General features: G+C 66.8%; 1 protein-coding gene across 1 annotated transcript in view; it reads left to right on the top strand.

Annotated features, from left to right (window-relative positions):
• The first annotated feature begins 2038 nt into the window (after positions 1-2038).
• The window catches only part of KCNK9 (potassium two pore domain channel subfamily K member 9), a 53050-nt gene continuing 34974 nt past the window's right edge, over positions 2039-20114 (top strand). Inside the window, exon 1 of the mRNA XM_028533524.2 lies at positions 2039-2412. Coding sequence (XP_028389325.1) covers positions 2130-2412 — 283 coding nt within the window. The 5' untranslated portion in view covers positions 2039-2129. The remainder of the gene's footprint in view (positions 2413-20114) is intronic.

Genomic DNA, 20114 nt, shown 5'->3' with positions numbered 1-20114 from the left:
AGGGAGGTGGGGGAAGAGGGCAAACGCGGCTGAAATGGGAAGGGGATAAAGGCTGGCGAGGTCCCCTCTCTGGACCCAAGAGAAATAGGTGCGCCCCGGCACGAACCTCATGTTCCGTCCCCAGGCTGGTCCGGAGCGGGGCCAACAGGCCGCGCGGGGACGTCCGGGTGCACCCTACGCCCAGCCTCGGGGAACCAAGGAATGTTTCTTGTGAAAAGCTACAGGGAGGGAACAGGAAAGGGGGGTGCGGCGTCCTCCCCTGAGGCCCGGACCCCAAGAGTGGCGGTTCGTTCCATCCTCGGCACTTTCCGGGGGAACAACTCGGGTTTGCGGGCGCCGGGCCACCCAGCCTGCGACGTTCGCTGGGGCTGAGGCAACCCTCGGAACCTCGCTACGCGATGGGGAGGTGCCCCAGCCAGGGACACGCGCCAGCGCCAGGTGGCTGGCCCGGGGGAGCCGCGTGTGCTGCCGCGCTCCCGGGGTCCGCAGCTCCTTTGCTTGCGCTCTCCGCTGGATCTCTCCTCTCTCTTAGGCCGCCTGTCTGCCTTCTCGGGGTGAATCCCCTCTCCTCCCCCAGCCCCGGGCCCCTCAAACTCTCCGCCCCGCGCGGCTGTGCGCGCTCTCAGGAAGCCGGGCTGCAAGGACCCAAGCAGCCGCCTTAGTCCGCCCATCCCCCGCCGCTGAAACCTGCTGGTGGCTCCGCCCCCAGCCTCACGCCAGAGACACCTAGTCCTCCGCTCGCCTCCGCCCCCTCGCGCGGCACCCACCGCCCCTCCTGGGCTCCCTCCGCGTGCGCCCCGCGCCGCGCTCGCTCTGCTGCCGGAGCTGCCGCGGCTGCCTCGCCAGCTGGCCGCGGACCAGGAGGAAGGTGGCGCGCCCAGGAGGCTGCGGGAGGGAGTGAAGAAGAGAGGGAGGAAGGCCGGGCCTCCGCGTAGCCCGGCCCCCGCCCCCCGCGGCCCTCCCGCCCGAGCGGGGCTGCCACGCGCGCGCACACGCACACACATACACACGCACACACACTCGGGCTCCCTCCGGCGCGCACGCACGCAGCGCCCTGGGCAGACCAGCGCCGCAGCCGCCTCCCCAGACGCCCGGACGCCGGAGGGCCCCGACCCCGGCGCGGCTGATGCGCCCGCGCCCGCCCCGCAGCTCCGCGAGGCCCGCGGGACCCCTCCCGCGGCCGCCACCGCCGCCGCCGCGCCCGCCGCCCTCGGAGGATCGGGCTGGACGACCGCCACCGCGCGGTGCCCCGGCCGCCCCCGAGGCCGCTCCGCCGCGGGCTCTGCCACCCGGAGGCCGCGCCCCGCTCCCGCGCCTCGGGGGCTGAGAGGAGCAAACTTCGTGGACCGGCCGACGCCCGGCGGGGACCCCGCTGCGTCCCTGCTCACTCTGGTGGGCCCTGCACGCTCGGACCCTCGGGCATCTGGCTGCCCCGCCCGCTGCACCTGCTCGGGCCGCTCCCCGCTTGCTGGGGACTCCCGAGACGCCGCCACTTGGAAAACTTTTCCACACCCCCTCGCGGCGGGGGGTGTGTGTGTGAAGAGGGGTAAAAGAAGGTGGTCCCACCGGGCGCGCGAAAACCTGTGGGCTCCTAGCGGGGCGCCACCGCCCGGGATCCGGACCCCGAGGGGCGCGGGCCCCGGCGGCCGCCCTCGGGCCTCGCGCCCGCTCCTGCTCCTGCTTTTCTGGCGGGAGCGGGGGGCGGGGTGCGGAGGGCAGCGCGGTGCCCGGCGGCGCCGCCGTGCATGGCCCTGCGCAGTGGGGCGGGCTGCTTCGGCCGGGTCTGGCGCAGGGTGTCGGGGCTCCCGGACGCCTGGCCTCGGCGCTCGAGCAGCCTCCTGTGCCTGTCCGCCTTCTCGCCCGAGCCCGGGCCCGGGCCCGCGCCGCCCCTGCCCCGCCAGCCGCCTCGCGGTGGCGGCGGCTGTGGCGGCCGCGGCGGAGGGGGGCCCCCCCAGCCTCCCCGCCCCCCGCCTCCCCGCTGCTGCTGCTGCTGCTGCTGCCGCCGCCGCTTACAACTTGGAGGCGGCGGCGGCGGCGGAGGAGGCGGCGGCCGCCGGGCGCTGCAGTGGGACGCGCGCGGCTGCGAGCCTGCGGGACATGCCCCCCGCGCCGGCTCCTTGCTGGCGGCCATGAAGAGGCAGAACGTGCGGACTCTGTCCCTCATCGTCTGCACCTTCACCTACCTGCTGGTGGGCGCCGCCGTCTTCGACGCCCTGGAGTCGGACCACGAGATGCGCGAGGAGGAGAAACTCCGAGCCGAGGAGACCCGGATCAAGGGGAAGTACAACATCAGCGGCGAGGACTACCGGCAGCTGGAGCTGGTGATCCTGCAGTCGGAGCCGCACCGCGCCGGCGTCCAGTGGAGGTTCGCCGGCTCCTTCTACTTTGCCATCACGGTCATCACCACCATAGGTAAGGGCTGGGAGCGCCGCCGGCTGCCTGCGCCCGGGAGGCGTCCGGGAAGGCGGCCGAGCGCGCGGCGCGGGGCTGGGTGCGGGGCGCCGGGAGGGGGGGGGGTCCACGCAGCCAGTCGCTGGGGTTCCTCTCGCAGCGCCTCCTCCTCGGGAGACCCCTCCTCTCCGGCGCCTCTGCGCCTCACCCCGCGTGGACCCCACCCGGGGCTGCTCCGCGCCGGTGTCTGTGTCTGGGCCGGGCGTGCGAGCCCCGAGCGAGCGTGCCGGATCCCGGAGGGCGGAGGCGCCACTTTTGCGAAGAGAGTGGAGCGCTAAGAATAATCCCATAGCAGACACCCACCCACCCACCGCCCCAGCGCGGCTGGGCTGCGCGGGGCTCCGAGCCCGCAGTCACCGTCTCTCCGGGACTTGCAGGGGGCTGGCCTGACGCCCGCGGCGTGGACAGGGGTCAGGTGGCCGGGGATTGCTTCTGGAGCGTGGGGGCGCTGACCCTCCCCAGCCCCCAGCGTCTCTGAGGCCGAACTCCGCCCTCCTGCCCGCTGGCTCCTCTTCCTGCCGCTCTGGGCCACCGTGCCAGGCCTGGAGGGGGAAGAGAGTTCGCCGTCTGGTGATGGAAGGGGGTGGCCGCCGCGTGAACGGGGCTTGGAGCGAGGCCGAGGGCCTCAGGACCCGCCCACCCCCAGGCTGAGGCGGTGGGCAAGATCAGTCTGCGCGTTGCCTGGAAACGGGAGAAGTTCGGCCCCAGTCTGGGGAGAGTCCTGTTGGGACGCCCTGGGGACTCCCCTGGGCTCCCCCAAAAGGTGCTGCGCAGTGAGCATTCATTCTCTAGTGGGTGCCCAGGGCAGCACCCCCACTGCGGCCTGGGGTGGGGGGAGCCACAGACATCATACTTTGAGAGGCGCCTTGGGGAACTCCAGCAGGGCGCTTCTCCCAGTGGAGGAGGGGCCTGAGTGCAGGGGCAGGGGGTGTCTCTCTGCCACTTGTCTGCCCCCCAGGGCCCTCCCGGTGGTCCAGCCAGGCCCCGCCTCCCCCCCCCCCCCCCCCCCCGCGCTGGCTTGGGGTGGTCTCTTTCCTGCCCCCCCATCCCTGTCTGTGCCCTGGGGGGCGAAGAGGCCTCCTCCCCCGACTTCCCCCAGGCAGTCGCCTCTGCCTGCCGGCAGAACGCTGCCATATGCAACAGGAAGTCCCGGGCAGGACGGCCTGTGTCTCCTTCTGGGGTGGAAATACTTTCCGAGAGTCATCTTGTTTGCGGTGTTTAATTCACGGCCGCGGGTTTCCGTGGTGGGGAAGGGAGCCGCCTTCTGTCGTCTGCACAACCAGCTTCGCTCCGCTCGCCCCGGGCCGCGGCCCCGGGGCCAAAGCCCAGAAAATCCTTCCTTTGCCGCCGTGTGCTCCCAGGGCCTGGAAGGGCCCGTTGGTCCTCACCGTCCTCCTGTCTTTAAGCTTCCAGGGCGAGCTGTGGTCACTGCACGCAGGTGCAAGGGGTGGTCGGGGTCGGGGGGCCTGTGTGCCCGCCGGAGAGCCGGAGTGTGCTTCCCAGGCTGCCTGACCCGGGGATGGGAGCAGCCGCCCTCCCCCGGCCTTCGGTGATTCGGACCCCAGGCAGGGAAGTCCGGCCCACCCCGGGGACTCCCTCGTTGGGCCGGGCCCTGGGGTCGGACGCCCATAGGAAAGGACTGGAGTTCAAGTCCCACCCAGGGGCGTTCCAGTCTGCCTGCAAAAAGACACTGTGAGGCTGTCCATGAAGTTCGTGTGGAGAGGTGTGTGTGGGTTCTGACCCGTGGTTCTGGGCGCAGGCCTCTGCTGGTTCCGGCACCAAAGAGGAACCAGCAGGAGTGAGCGGCCCCCTGAGGGTTCTTAGTGGGGGGTGGGGGGTGTGGGTGCCGCTCCAGTCACCCCGGACTCGGGGCGTCTGAGGTCTGTGCCGCTTGCCCTCACTGCCTTTGCTGCGTGGTCAGCTGGTTTGGGGGAAGACGGCCGGGGTGGCCCACGAGGACAGGAAGGAAGGTGTCGTCACTCGGCTGCCGGGCAGTGGGAGACCCTGGAAGAGCGTGAGGGGGTCAGTTCCCAGCTCCCAGCCTCGGTTTCCCCACCCGGTTAGAAGGGGCACTGGGCAGCAACCACCCGCCAGGCTGACCCCGAAGGGCCGGTGGGAGCCCCGGCGCCTGCGGCCACCAGGCAGCCAGAGCGCTTAGTAGGTGCGCCTCCCGCTCTCTGCCCCAGGAAGCAGCTAAGCAGAAGCCCTCAAATTTACAGGAAACGAAGCACCTTTCTAGTTAATTATGTTTGTTTTCTTCTTTTTTTAATATAAATGCAAATGAAGGGGCTCCAACCCAGCCCTGGGCTGGGCCCTCCTGGACCCGTCTCTCGTCGGACCACGGTACTGATGGGGCAGGTGCGTCTTCCTGGCGTCCGTCCGTCTGTCCATCTGCCCCGACCCCGAACGCCGTCCCCCCCTCCCTCCGTGTCTCCGGTGCGCTTCAGTTCCCGGCTCCCAGCTCCAGCGAGGTGGTGGGGCAGGAGCCCCGGGTGCTGCGGTCCTGGGGGGCAGGCCGCTCTTGGAGGCAGCTGCTGGCCCCCTCTGTGACATGGGTCTCAGACACACGGTGGCAATGGTGTAATCACCCCTTCACATTGGCTCTGCGGCCGCACCTTCGCCAAAGGCTTCGGAGGGACGTCGTGCCGAGGCCCGCCTGGCTCTCCCGGGAGCGCTGGGCCCAGCTGCCCCCTGCTCAGGAGGAGGGAGGCCCCAGGGTGAGGGGTGGGGGGTCTAGGTGCTGTGAAAGGGTGGGCCCAGCCCCATCAGGAAGCCGGCGCAGGGTGCCTCCCCTCCCCTCCTGTGGTGCTTCTCTGGGGTCTGTACCACTTGTAGCCACTTTCTGGAGGTGACATCGTTGAGTTCTGGACTTGGGGAGCCTTGCACCTTCGGGGCTGTGCACCAGGTTAGAGGCGGAGAACTCTCACATCTGAGCCCTTCTGTGCTTGTCGGGTACGCAGGACGTTGGAGAGCCACCCTCCCTGCCCCCATCCAGGGCTGTGGGTCAGTGTGGTGGAAGCGGGGGGTGTCCACTGGGCTCCCCGGGGCCCGGGGGGCTGTGTGGGGCTTGCCTGGAGTTTCTCTGCCTGGGGCGAAGGCCTGGGTGCACAGGGCCCCCCAGCACACCGGTCCCTTCCCTGCGGGAAGCGCTTGAGGCCAGAATTGGGTCCCGCTCTCAGCTGCCCCCATGACAGCAGAGCAAGAGTCTCTGCGATGCTTCTCTTTTGAATCCAACGTCTGCAACCAAAGTTTTTTCGAAGAAGGAAGCACGCTTAGGATCCAGAGCTCGCCTGCAGGGGTGAGGAGGGCGAGCCGCAGTTTTGGGGCGGTGGGGGGGTTGGGCAGAGACTTCCCCCCGGGACCTGTTCCCCAGGCCCTGCTGGGCCCATCTGAAGCCTGGGGTGCGTGTGTGTTGGGGGGGGGGGTGGTTGGCCGCTGCAGGAATTGCGCTAACGGGCTCAGGCTCTGCCGGCTGGGGCAGGCACACCCCGAGAAAGGGACTTGGGGCTCCCGTGGTTTCCTGGATCGGATTCTGCACCTGCGTGAGCCCGTCATTTAGACGACGCCTCCCTTATCGTGTCCTGTCCTGGCGCAGAGCGGGCGCCCGTCCCACCGCCCTGAGCGCAGGGGTGTAGTTTTCCACCCGCGCTTTACACGCCGGCTGCTGCGCCGCGCCGCGCCGGCCCCTGCCGTGTCCCCGCTGCCGCCGCGGAGGCTCTGGGGAGAGTCTAGATGACAAGATAAGGCCCCGAGGCGGGAGGGGAGCTGGAAACCGAGCGCCGGGCTGCGGTCCAGTCCAGCGCGAACAGCAGGGACAGCTAAGCCCAGTTAACCCCTCCCCTGCCGCCCACGTGGCCGTCCTCGCCCTCCGGGAAGCCTCCTTGGCTTTCCTGTCCGCTGCCTCCCCGGGCCGAGCCCCCCTCCCCCGTGTCCCGTCTCCCTCAGTTCCAGTGCTGCTGACACCACACTGGGTCTCTTCTCCCTGCGCCTGCTGGCTCAGCACGGCGCCCGGCACAGAGCCCTTCCGAGTCCCGCCGCTGGGCCGGGGAGGGTGCAGCCCACTGGGCGGATGGACGGGGACACCGAGACTCAGGCGGCAGTGGGCCTTGAACTCAGGATCTGCCGTCCTGCACAGTCCCTCGCTCCTGGGAGCAGCCACGGGCCTCCACTCACCGCTTCGTCCCCCCTCCTTCCAGGGGTTTCCGCCCACTCCCCCCCTGAGTTCGGGCGGGCCTCCCAGGGCAGGGGCTCCGTCTGCGTCTCCGGGCCCCGCTGGGAGGCCCTGCGAGGCGTCGCGGCCTAGTCCCCTCCCTGCCAAATGGTCAGCAGCTCCCAGTCCCTTCCACTTAGGACATTATTAACGAGCTGTCACGTCCATGCGGAGAAGCGCTCACTGCAGCCCAGGACCTCCCTCCTCACTCAGCGTCGTCTTGAATGTCTCTGGAGACAGGGAGCTCATCACCTCACCTGTGACGAAGGCGGGGTGTGCTTGGGTGAATGGTGACATTATCTCGTGAGGTTCTGGCCTGGTGCAAAGGAGGGGTGTGGGGGTCTTCTCCTGCAGCAGCACCGTGCGGTCCCCTGAGGAGGGGACAAGGGGCTCCATCTAGAAGCTGGGAACGGGGGGCCCAGGCCTGGGAGAGGAGAGGGAACTCAGCACGCCAATGTGTGGGTGGGTCTGCAGAGGGAGGGTCTGGGGAGGTGGTCCGGGGGATGGCTGGTGTGGGCGCCCAGGACAGACTGGCTGCCAGCCCGGGGGACCTGTCCCTCTGGTCAGAGCCCAGAGCAGCCCCGTGCCCTGTTGGCGCCGGCCGCGCCGGAGCACTGGGGAGAACGCGGGCGGCGGACATGTCATACCTGGTCCTGGCGGAACCTGGGGAGTAGGAGGCTTGGGCTCCAGCTGGCCGGCCTCAGAGGGGGCCGGAGGCTCTCCTGAGAGAGTCCTCGGGCAGAGGGATTCTGGGGCGTGAGGATGCGCATGAGGGTCTCCCCTCTGCCTGGGGGACCACCCTCCTCCATGCTGGCCTCCGGGGTGGCTCGTCTGGTGTTCATTTCCTTAAGGGGCTTTGTTTGAGGGTCCCTGTATCTGCCTCTCCCAACTCCGGGACTCCTGCCTGCGGAACGTCCTTCTTTTTATCCAAGTGGACCCGCCCCGCGCTGTGGCATCGTCACCGGAAGGGCTGGTGGGCCGTGGCTCACCTCCTGTGCCATCGCAGCCCGGGCCCCGGGGTCTGTGCGGCCACGCCCTTCGTAAGCCTGTCCCTCTCCTCTGGGCGGTTTTGGCCTGTGGGTGCTCGCCCAGTCTGGGCTGGCGTGCGTCCTCACCGCGTCCTGAGCGGGGTCACAGGGTGCTGCTGAGCTGGGGGGCCTCTGTCTGGGGTCGGTGGGAACTGCAGCGCAGGCCCTGGAGGGGTCTCCGGGCCCAGAGCAGCACTGAGTGCTGGGGACGCAGGGCAGGGGGGGTGGTGGAGGAGGGAGCACTCGCAGCAGGGGAAGGCGAGAGAGCTGGGGAGCGTCTGTGCGCCCCCTGGCCCGGCTGGGGGAACAGACCGCAGCCCCTGGGCCTGGGGGAACGGGGGTTCCCCAGCTGACCACAGGGCTCTGTCCTCGGCACGCTCCCAGCCGGGCCCCTTCCTGGGTGCTAGGCCCCCCCCCCCCCCACAGCACACGGCGGCCTGTGAGGCAGTGCCGGCCTGGAGCCGGGGGGGGGAGTGTGCCCCGAGCTGCCCTCGCCCTCGCCAGGCCCCAGCCCCGGGAGGAGCCGGCGAGAGGCTGTGGGTGAGGGGCGGGGCCCGACTGGAGGAGGGTGAGCCGTGGCTGGCGTGGGGGGCCAGAGGGGGCGATGAAGTCAGTGTGACTTTGTGTGACAGGGACGCTGGGCCCCGCGGGCGTCTGGAGAGTGGAGGGAGCAGGGCCAGGCCTGCCTGCGGCCCCTGGCTTGTGACCCCAGGGGCTGGGGGGGGGGGGGGGGGGCGGATCGCAGGGCCCCCAGCCGCGGGCAGGGCTGCTGGCGTCGAGTCTCGAGTCTTGGCTCGTCCTGCCCCCCCCCCCCCCCCCGATTCCAGGTGCGGCCCTTCCACCTCGGCTTCCTGGTCTGTGGAATGGGGCACCAGAGGTCATGGGTGGGAAAGGCGCCTCACCCATCACCCCACGTCTGCCCCTTGTTGTCTCTAGGACCGTGGGTAGGTGGGTGCCGCTGGGGCCCCGTGGGCTCTTGGGAAAGTGGGAAAGTTGTCTTTCGTGGCTTCCCAGCTCTGCTCTCCTGCCCCCACTCTGGGGGCATCCGTGCCCTGCGTCTCCCCAGCTCGCCCCCCTCCTGCACCCCTGCAGGGTCTCCCTGCACTTGGGAAGCATCCTCGGGGGCGGGCCAGTTCTGTCGTCCAGCCGAAGGATGCTGTCACCATGGGATGCCAGGCCAGGCCTTTCGGGGCCGCCGGTCCAAGCCTGGCTGGTGGGTTTCCTCAACCTGGTCTTGCCGGGCCAATGTGGCTTCCCGGGCCACCACCCTCCACTCCACCACCACGGTGCCATTTCTGAGGCCCACGCCGCCATCTTCCCCTGCCATGCTGCACCCCGGGGGTTTCGGTGCCCTCCCGGGTCTGAGTCACGTCCTCAGGCTGCAGCCATGGTGGGTCCTCCAGTTGTCACTGTGTCTCCTCTGTCTGCCTGCCCAGGTCCGAGTCCACACCTGTCTGCCCGGCGCCCTGCAGCCACTCCTGCCTCTCCCCCCGTGCCCATCACCCCCGTGGGTGAGGACTGGGCCCAGCCTGCCAGTTTCGAGTTCAGGCAGCAGCCTCCCTAGGAGACCCCTGAGTCCCCAGGGCCGGACCCTCACCGGCCTCAGGCCCCAGGGCCCGGCCACGCTCCCTGTCAGAGGCGGCCGGGACATGAGAGCTCAGGTGGGGCTGGCTGAACTGCTCGGGCGGGATGGGGGTGAGTTTGCTCAGGGGGGCGGGATGAGCTCAGGGGGCTTGGGGGGAACGGCAGGGACACTTCCTGTCGCCCGGGAAGCAGAGGCCCTTGGTGGTGTTGCACGCGGGGGTGTGTGGTCCTGCTGCATTGAGGCTGCAAGGCCCGAGGGGCGTCTGGAGGCAGCTCCGTGCCGGCGGCCTGCACCTGCCGAGCTGAGGTCTGGGTGTCTCCTGGCCCCTGTGTGGAGTGACTGCGGGGCATGCAGTCCTGCCGGGGCCCCAGGGACGCTGTGGGCTTGGGGACACGTCCTGGCCGAGTCTGGTCACGAGGAGGAGTCCGTCGATGTGTGTGCTGTTTCTGGGGCGGCAGCAACCCCTCTGGTGGCACCCCGAGTGCTGAGGGATGCTGGCGGCCACCGAGGAGGCCTGGCACCCCCTGGGGACAGTGTTTGGGGCGGAGGGACTCCCACACCGATGGTGTGGACGCCGCCGTGTGTCCATCCGCAGAGTGGAATGCCTCTCAGGGAAATGTCTTTTAACCCCCGTGTCTCCACCCGATGAGCGTGCAGTCATCGCCTTAACAGCTCTCCTGCTTATCATGATTTAAAGGGTTCCCCTTCCCTCCTTTTTTCCGCCAGTTACAGAGAGTGGAGCCTCTCCGTGTGTAGGTTCTGCTGGGCTTTTCCTTCAGCAGCTCTCAGCGACGCTGGAAAGGTTTTTGACGTCCTGACGTTTCAGAACGTTTCCTAGGCACTCAGGGCTGGAAGGCCGGGGCCCACCGATGTGCAAACCCCCCCTCGGCCCAGACACAGCTGGCCCCAGGGGTCCGTGGGTGCGGTCCTAGGCACCCGGAAGCCACAGCCTCCTGGACACCGCGGAACCCGGGGAGGGGGTCGGGAGCCCCTGGGTCTTGGTCTGGCTCCAGGGATGGAGAGGTTCCCCCTGGTCTGTCTGGCCCGGACAAGTGGCTGTGGCCAGTGGAACGCTGAACTGAGAAGCAGCCCCAGTGGGCAGGAGTGCTGTGCGTGATTGATTAGTCACGTCTGCCGTGGTTATACCCTAGGAGGCGTGCTGCCTGTGATCGATCGGTCATGTCTGCCACAGGTGGAGATTGGGCAGTGACGGCAGGCTCGCCCCACGCCTGCCCACCCTGGGCGAGTGAAAGAGAGAACCTCAGAGGGGAGACCCTTCCGTCAGTGTCCCGGAGGGATGGCGTTGTGGACCGAGTATGGACAGTGCTTGTGTATCGTCTGGTCTGGCTTGCAGGCCGACGCCCACCCACTTCCATCTTCCGCTGGGCGCCAGCCCTGTGACCCAGGCAGGGCCTGGGACGAACCCAGTTACACTGACCAGGCTCAGCGCTCCAGTGACTGGCCCAGGGTCCGCAGGGCAGCTGGGGCTTGAACCCAAGCCTTCTGCACTCCAGCCCGGCATTCTGGCCATCATACCTGCTGCAGCCTCTCTCTCTGTGCTGCCCCAGATGCTGCCTGCCTGCCTGGGGTCTTGGGCAGGAGATGGGGATTGTCAGCCTCCAGAGGACCGAGAGGTCATCCGGTCCTGCTCTCTTAGGATGGCATCGTTGCTTGCTCCTCCAGGGACGGGGTGCTCACTACCTCCTCCAGGGATGGGGTGCTCACTACCTCACAACATTAGCAGGGAAAAACCAATGTGGCATCAGTGTTAGAACAAAAGAAGAAGGTGACGGCCTCATCTGCCCCTCTTGGCCCTGCCGACCGGAGCTCCTGGGACGAGTCAGCCTCTCCTCTCCACCCCACGGCAGAGCCCTTGTTCGTGGGCTGTGCCTGGGCTTCAGTTTGCACGGACACGCTCTCGATTCCTCTCCTCCCCTCACTCACCCCGTCAGGCGGCTGTGCGCACCTGTTCCCGTGTTGCAGAGGACAGGGCAGATCAGAGAGGGGAAGCAGCTTGCCCAAGGCTGCACAGCGACACTGCGGCAGAGCCAGGAGTCGGGCCAGGCAGTCTGCCGTCAGAGCCGGTGCTCGCAACCGAGTTGTGAATGCTGCTGCTCTGACCTCCTGTAGCAGCTAGCTAGTGACGGGTAACAAATCACCCGCCGGCATCGAGGCTGAAGACAACCATTTATTACGGCTCAGCCTCTCTGGCTCAGCTGGACTCGGCTGCTCCAGACGGCTCGGCGGGCGGCTTTCCTCGCTGCTGGTCTGCGGGCCGCCCGGGGCAGCTCCCTCCGAACCACTGTGTGATTTTCTCTTGGCAGGGGCCGAGGCGCAAGAGGGCAGGGAAAGCGAGCCAGGGCTCCTGCCAAGCCTCCCGTTAGGCTGTATTTCACCCACATGCCATTGGCCGGAGCCGGCGACATGACGGAAGCCAGAGTCGGGGCCTGGGAGCCGTCCCTGCCCGCGACGAGGCCAAGGCCGTGGTACAGTCCAGTCATCCTGCTGCTGACCCAGCGCCTGCCCGCTCCCTGGCCCCGCTCCGTCTGCTGTGCTCGGTGTGCTGCCTGCCGCAGTGGCCGGGACGCAGGTCGGGGCGCTCCCCTGGGCTCCGGCGTGGTGTGGAGACAGACAGGGCACCGCGGTCCGCCTCCACACGGTCAGCCCAGGCTGCGTAACAAAGCCCCACACCCGCAGGACGTACACGGTGGCGTTCGCTGCTCTGGAGCCTGGGCGTCCGACCCGGGAGTCTGCAGGGCGGCCCCTCCCTCCCTCGGGCTCTCCCCTTGGTGTGCAGACGCTCGACGCCTGCCTGCACGCTCACACGGCCGTCCCTCCGTGTGTCCGAGTCCTCGTTGCCCCCTCTTCTAAGGACCCCAGTCCTGTGGCATTGGGGCCCTCCCCAGGGGCTGCTTTCTAACTTCGTCACCTCTTTGAAGACCCCATCTCCAAGTGTGCTCACCGGCTGGGGGCGGGGGGCTAGGGCGCCAATGTAGGAAACGGGGGGAGCACAGCTCAGCCCGAAACAGCCGCCCGGGGCTGCCGGGGACACCTCGGGAGAAGTGGAAGTGGAGACACCCGGTCCCAGGCTTGTCACACAGAAGTCACTCCGCAAATGGCGCTTCTCTGCGGGGCAGCGCGTGGGAGGGTGAGGCTGTCGGACTATGGCCAAGGGCATTCTGTGGTCCCCATTATTCTGTTGTTATTCTCGAACTCTGGTTGTGCGTTAGGCCGGCAGGCTGCCAGGGGGTGGGGGGACGTGGACGCTGCCCAGGCCATGGTGTGCGTGCAGAGAGACTCGCACTCAAACCCTGGCAGCTCACTGTCCGGGGGCGGTGGCCGGGCCCCTTCCCTGGGCTCAGACTGTGGGTGCCCCCGCCTCCGGCAGCGCGTTTGGGGGGGATGTGAACTCACTGGGCTTCCCCCAGCCTCTCCTGACGGGGTTTGCCAGCAGAGAGCGCGCCGTCCTCCCGAGTTTCAACACACACATTTCTGAGACGTCTTCGGTGTGACTGTTTTGCCGCGGTTGCTCGTAATGACCGAGTGCTTGCATTTTAGGGGGACGTGCTAAATCTCGGAAATGAGATGGAATCATCCACATTGCGGGGGGAGGGGTGGGGTGGGGGTTCGGATGACATGAGATTGGCCACGGGCTGTTACTTATTGAAGCTTAATTATTTGTCTCTGGGGCCTTTCATGCTTTTTCTTTCTACGTTGGCATGTACTTGAACATTTGCATGGTGAAACGTGACGAAAACCAAACAAACAAGGGGAAGCGGCATTCTCCTGGCGTCGTCCAGCCCCTCAGCCCCACTTCTGGGGGGTGACAGTGGCCAGCGGGTCGCTGTGCAGAGGCGGAGGAGACACGGGGCCCAGGCAGGCTCCGGCCTGTGCCTCAGTTTCTCTTTGGCTCTCCCACGGCTTGAAGATATTTGGAGTTTGTTTCCAACAGACATTCATCTTTTAAAAAAACTAGCTCCTGGTTGTATTACATTAGGTTCCCTAGCTTATTGATTTTGCTTTTGTATTTGTTAAATACTTATTTCACTCCCTTTAGGTTTATTTTTTTTTCCTGTACATCGATGCACTGGCCGTTACTGGGCTTTCTATTCCTCATACACCTGTGAAAGGCTACACATGCCCCTCTGAGTGCCACTTTGGCTGCGACCCACAGGGCTCTTGTTATCACTTATTTGCAAATACTTTGCCAGTGAGTTAACTTTTTTCTGTAATGCAAGAGTTAATTGAAGTGTGCCTTTTAGAAGTATAGTGATACACATGCACACACACACTTTTGTTAGTGTAACGATTAGGAGCATGCACTTCAGATCTCGGCTGCCTGCAGGTTGCCCTGCCTTGCTGTTGACTGACTGTGTGACCACGGGCATGTATGTAATGCAGCCTCTCCCTGCCTTGGCTTTTGACACCTGTAAAAACAGGGACAGTCACTGATAACAATCACATCATGGGGATAACAATGACAATAGCCCTCTTTCCCTGACCGGTGGGGCGCAGTGGGCTGGGCGCCATTCCACGAGGGGAAGGGCCACCGGTTAGATTCCCGGTCAGGACACGTGCCTGGGGTTGCGGGTTCAGTCACAGCTGGGGCACGGGCAAGAGGCAGCCAGTAGCTGTTTCTCGCTCACATCCATGCTTCTCTCCCTCCCTGTCTCCCTCCCCCCGCTCTAAAAATAAATAAATAATTAACTAACAGAAGAATAGCTCTCGAAGTTGCCCCACTGGAAACATTTGAAAGAGCGGACAGTCCCCGAGTGTCCGCCGTCTGTGAGCATGTCTCGAACGCCCAGTTGCCATGTTTCGGAAGCGAGCGGACTCCTTCTCTGTAGCTCCGTGACCCCTTTTTGTAGAGTCCCACGGGCGTTCGGGAAGGATGTTTACCTCTTTGTTGTGCACGCGTGCGTGCACCCCCACACACACACACACACACACACAAGGGTTTACAGTCTATTAGATCCAACATTTATTTTGTTACTTAACTCCTTGTCAAGGGTGGAGCACAGTGACCGCTGGCTAGACCGCCCTGCACACGTGTTGGAGTAAGCGTGTGTGTGTGTGTGTGTGTGTGTGTGTGGTTTTAGGTGATCATTGTTGGGTAACGTTTACACCTTTACAGGAGTCTGCTCTCAGGTCGCTGCGGCCGCCACCGGGGCATCCCTGCACCGCCCCTCCGCACTCGCGCAGTCTGCTGCCTGCGTCCAGGTCTCTCACCGATGCCGGTGCTCTGTGGTGACGTGATCCTTGTTGCTGTTCTACTTTCCGAGCGGGATCTCTCAGAGTCCCCTCCTGGGCTCCGTCACTGTGGTGCGCCGTCTCTCCTTGCGTTTCTGACCGTGTCAGTTGCCCATGTGTCGCAGCTCTGTGGTCAGAGGCAGAAGGGTCCCGCGTGCTGTGTTTCCTCTCGGCAGAGACGCATTTTGTCCTTACGAACACGCTTCTGAACTGTTGCCTTAAGTCCTTTTTCTCCTGATGTTGTTTCCACTCCTTTCTTTCATCAGCGTTTGTTATACGTGTATTTTTATGTTTTTTTTTTAGCTTATTTGTACCATTTTTCTTCTAGGGAGATTTTGAGACAGCGTATCACAGAAGTCATAAAGATAAGGTGCACAGCCCGGTTCCCCAGATCCGGGCTGTCCGTGCGTGTGGTTCTGTGTATCAGCCTCCGCAGGGGCTGTGCCGGGGGCCCACCGTGCCTGGGAGCCTCCTGAGAGAGGACGAATGGGAACGTGTCCGATGTATCTTGTTGATGGAAGCACCTGCCTTCACACCTTTGGTGGGGGCGCCCTGAGCACCGCCGTGGGGTCGGGGGCATTGCCGAGACCCACGCTGACGTGTGGCTGACCTGGAGGCACCCAGAGGTCGTGAGCTCCCAGGGGACGTCTGGGTGGACTGTTTTGGGGGGGTGACAGGAGTGGTCTCAGGGCGTGGTGTCCAGGGCCATCGGGGGCCCAGGCTCCTTCGGTTTCCAGCTTCATCTCCCTTCGGGTGTTGGCATTTGCACTCGTGCAGGTCACGTCTCTGGTCCAGGCAGGGAGCGAGACGGGGCAAAGGTCAGAGGGCCATGCCAGCTGGGATTGTCCATCAATACATTCCTGGAAGCCCCGCCCAGCAACCTCTGCTTCTCCCTCATTGGCCAGGAGTGGGTCACATGGCCACACTCAGACCTGTCATTGGAAGATGATGGAGATGGCAATGTGGCTGCACGCCTGGGGGCCTAGGGGACATGGGCCCTGGGGCCGGAGGGGCTCCCCCAGGCAGCCTGTTCAGGGGCCGAAGGCCCTGCTTGCATACACTTTGTGACCGGGACAGCCCTCGGCCACGGCCAGGTCCCAGGTGTCAGGGCGTGGGACCGGGTGCCCCGCGGTCTGCTCTGGCCCCTTGGGAAGGTCTCCCTTCCTGTCCTGCCTTCGTTGCCCACGTGGGGAATGGTCCCACAGATGAAGCCAGCTCTGAGGTCTCTGGTGGCTGCCAGCAGGCGGTCACCTCGGACCTGCTGCTGAGCTGCGCACGGCCACCGGCTGCTGCATTTGGCATCTCGGGGTGTCCCGAGAGTCCCTGGGAGAGCACCCAGAGGAGAAGACGGGGCTGGAACAGGACCTCTCTCAGCCAGGAGGGAGCCGCCAGCAGGGCCACTCTCTTCCCACTGGTTCTGGACACCGGCCCCCCACCTGCAGCCGTGGAGAGCCCAGTGAGGTCACCACGGGCCTCACCTCCTCACCTGTGTCCGCCAGCACCCAGCAGAGCCCCCGCACGAGGCCACCCAGGGCTCGGGGCCTTTTCCCTCTGTCCTCAGGTGCACGCTGGCCAACCGCCAGGACCTTGCCCTCACCCTCGGGTACCTGGTCCCCAGGTGCCGCCCCTTGCCGCAGCCCACCCCGCCCCTGCCACGGGAGCCCCGCCCCGGGAGATGCTCCGGGTCCCTCCTTCGGGTGGGGTTTCCCAGCCCGGCTGAGGCCTGTCCTGGGCACACGGAGCAGCCCTCCCCAGCGTGGCTTCCTCCCTCTGGCAGCGAGGTGATCTTGGCATTTGTTTTCGGACGGCTGGCGGGGGCCACGGGCCTGACGCGTGCCTTTCGGAGGGGCTCCGGGTCAAGCTGCTGCAACCCCCCCCCCCGCTCCCCAGGGCCCCCCAGTTAGACCGAGTCACTCCCCCCTCCAAAGCCTCTCATGGCCCCCAGGGGCCGGTGGCAGAGGAGCCCCGAAGTCTGTGCCCATGGCTGCCACCCAGCCCGTCCTTCCACTGTGCCCACTCCCTGGGGGCCCAGCCACCCAACCACCAGAGAGCCCCCCTCTGAGAATCCCCTCCGGTTGGTCGGGTGCCCTCCTGTGTGCCCGTGGCTCCAGGGCCCCCGCAGCTCAGCACCTGTCCCCCTGCGTCTTGCCCAGCTGCCCCTGAGCCCGGCTGTGCCCTGCCCCGGCCCCCAGGGCAGGGGCCGCCTTCCTCTCCTCGCCGAGGCCCGGAGGCCGGTCCTACCGCATCTGGCACTGAGCGGGGCCTCGGAGAGTGTTTGTTGAATGAACACAGGCATGTAAGTGGAACAGCTTCACGGGAGCTATATTTAATTGTTCTGGAATATTCTCCAGCTCTCTCTGAAAAGCAACAGCCCACCGGTCGGAACAGCAGGTGCTCAGAGAAGTGGTGGGCAGCCCCGTCGGGAGGGCAGCCCCGCCGCGTGGGAGTCGGGGTTCTCCCGCGCCGGCCCCGCCTGCTCCCTCGCTCCCTCCCCGGGGCCCGCCCAGTTTTCCTCCTGGACCCTAGGGAGCCCGCAGGGCCTGACCTGGTCTCCCTGGGGCTGCTGGGAGCTGTTTCTCCAGTGGCCCCGGGGGTGGGGGAGCCCTTCCTCCCGCCTGTAGCTGGTCCCCGTCCAGGACCCCCCTTCCCGAGCTCCGTGCCATCCCTGGGCAGGTGTGCAAGCGCTTCACGCTGACCTCCCTCACAGGGGGGTCCAGGCGTCTCTTCCAGGGTGCCAGCCCCCCACCCCTCGAGGGAGGATTCACCCACCGCTCGAGGTTCTGGACTGTCCCAGGGAAGGTTCTGGACTGTCCTTCATTCTGGTCCAGCCTGCCCTCCAGCCGTGCCGTCTAAGGCCTTGTGGAGTTGGGGACCTTCCTGAAGCCAGCGGCCCTTGTCCCACCAGCCCCCAAATCCTCAGGGGCCCCGGGAGGTCTACAGGGTCCAGTCCAAGCATCCAACGAGCGTGGCCTGCCCCACGTGCCCCTCCACCTGCACCTGCTCTCCCTCACGCTCAGCTCTGGTTCCTCCAGCCCGGTCCCCGCCTCCCGCCTCCCACCTCCCTGTGGCTCGGGCCTGTCCTCTGCCCGGCGTGTCTTCCAGGCCGCTCCGCCTTCTCTGCACCTGCGCGGAGCAGCTGGTCAGACGGGGAGCACGGCCCAATGGTCGGAGCCGCTGTGTGCGCACGTGAGGTCCTCGTGTTAGTCCTGCGGCGTGGACAGACCGCGTGGCCCCGAGTTTTCACAGGTGATGCGGCTGAGCAGGGGCTGCCCCCCCCGAGGAATGGGGAGGAGTAGACAGGATGCGAGGGGTGGGGAGCGCCTGGCCCGGGCCGGCACCAGGTGTGTGTGGGGGGTGCAGTGGTGGGTGATGTGGGGCAGGGGGCGCTGTGCTGGGCACGTACGTGCGGAGGCTGCGGCCCAGAGCTGGTGGGGCCGACAGGAGGCCCTGCGGATGTGTGTGTTGGGGACACGGTTGTGGAACAGTAAGGACACAGTCTAAGCTGCAGGCTGCGTGGGCTGCGGTGCTGTGGAGGGCAGGGAGCGAGTGGTCAGGATGGAGGCCTGCGGAGGGAGGAGCCGTGTGGGCTGAGGGCCGGCGAGTGAGGGAGAAGCTGCTTGCCAGGACGAGGGACCCGCGTGGGCTGCGCGGAGGCGCTGGGGCAGGAGGAGACTGGGGAGGAGGCTGGAGAGAGCCCTGGCCTGGGGGCGGGGCCCCTGGGAGGGGGAGGGGGAGGTGGTGCAGCTCTGGGCTCCGAGAATGCGACCAGCTGGGCTCAAATCCCGCTCGGCCATTCACCACTGTGCAGCCCCAGACGAGTCACTCGGTCTCCCTGTGCCTTCGTTTCCGTGGCCCCAGGGCGGGACGGCCAGAGGGCTGACCTGGAGGCCTGGGCGTGGGTTCAGAGAGAGAGAGAGGACACAGGTGCGGAGCCGGCCTCCACCTGAGACTCATAAGCACTCGGCTGATTGGCGCCCGCTGTGCTTGTGTAGCGGGAAGCACACCTGGGCGGCGGGGCGGAGCCGTGGGGCGGCAGCCCTCGCCCCTCCGTCCGGTGAGTTCGGCCAGAGGCTCTGCGTGGGGCGGCAGCTGTGGGGAGGACAGAGGCAGCCCCAAGACACTGGACACAAGAGGGTAGGGCCGCTCCCCCCAGGAAAGGTGTCTTTCCCTCCTGCCCCCCTCCCCCGTCCCAGGACCGTCCCAGAGGTGGCCCTCGTGTCGCCCAACGACGCCCCCCTGGCCGTGTGCAGGCCCCAGCCCACCTCTGTCGCCACCGCCTCCGCCTGGGACAGGGCCCTCACTGTCACTCCCCGGGATGCGAGTTGGGGGTTGGAGTCGGGAGGCCGCGTGGAGGCTCCTCCCTAAGGCTGGCTCCTGCCTGCGCCCCGTGCCACCCCCAGAGGACCAGGCCCTGGGACTTGGGCCCCTCCTTGTCTGCACTGCCGGCCAAGCCGGGAGCCACACTCGGCTCGCCCTGGGCAGGGGCCGTGCCGGCGGCCGGGAGGGGGGCTGCCAGCTCACGTTGGCCTTGGGCGTGACGTGCCAAGTCCCTGCAGCCGTGAGGGCCCCGGGCGGTGCGGGGGATGAGACCCAGGAGCCGCAGGCCCCTGACCATGCTTCCCAGGGAGGCCCTGAGCCTAGCAGGTCGTGGGGGGCCCACCTTGCCCAGGACACCGGTCACCCACCAGGAGGCACAACTGAGAAAGAGTTGCGGCTGCAGGTGAGGTGCGGGCCTCTAGGCTGGAGGCGAGGTGGCGGGCCGCGGGGGGCTGCGGCCTCCGTCTCTGCTTCTTCCTGCCCCTGGGTCCTCTTCGGGGGCTTCACGGGGGCTTGCTGTGACCGAGGGACCCCGCCGGGAGTCGGCTGTGCCTCGGGTGGGAGCCGCCGCCCGTCTGGCTTCTGTCTCTGCTCCCGTGAAGGGGCCTGGGTTTGAATCCTGCCCTTTGCCCGCACAGGCTGTGTGACCCTCGGCAGGCTCGTGAACCTCTTTGGGCTGTTTTCTCACCTGGAAGGTGGGACTCTCGGCATGAGGCTCGCGGGGCCCCGGGACAGCGGCCCTGCAGGCCCTGTGGGTCGGGAGCCAGGAGCTGCTCCATGGCCATGGGGACTTGGGAGCATTTGCTTTGCTTTTCTCCCTGTGAGGGGTCCGACCACTTCCCCTGCTGGCGGAGCGCTTGGCGTCCAGAGGGACCGTGGTCTTGGCTGGCTTCGTTTGAGCTGCCTCTTGGGGTCTGAACAAACCTGCAGCCCGGGGTGGGGGGCGGTGGTGAGCGCTTCTCGGCACTTGGGGGCAGACGAGCCCGCAGGACAAGTGCTACAGGAAGAGCCACGGCCTCTGGGCTTCGGCAGATGTGCCCACGAGTGCTGCCCCTTCTCCCCAGGGAGACTCGGTGTCTGGTCCTCAGTGTCCCTGTCTGCTGCGAGGGGGCTCACGTGCCCACGGTGACCGTGAGAGCAGCCAAGGCCCGGTGCAGGGGCTGTACGACCTGCCGTGTGTGGTGACAGCCTGCAGCTGGCACCTGTGCGGGGTGGGGTGGGGGCTGGGGCAGGTGAGGGGTGGCAGTCCACCGGCGGTGCGGGGACTCTCGGC

This window comes from Phyllostomus discolor, chromosome 7, assembly GCF_004126475.2.
Source record: "Phyllostomus discolor isolate MPI-MPIP mPhyDis1 chromosome 7, mPhyDis1.pri.v3, whole genome shotgun sequence".
Classification (NCBI taxonomy): Eukaryota; Metazoa; Chordata; class Mammalia; order Chiroptera; family Phyllostomidae; genus Phyllostomus; species Phyllostomus discolor.
This window is presented reverse-complemented; position numbering and strand designations above follow the sequence as displayed.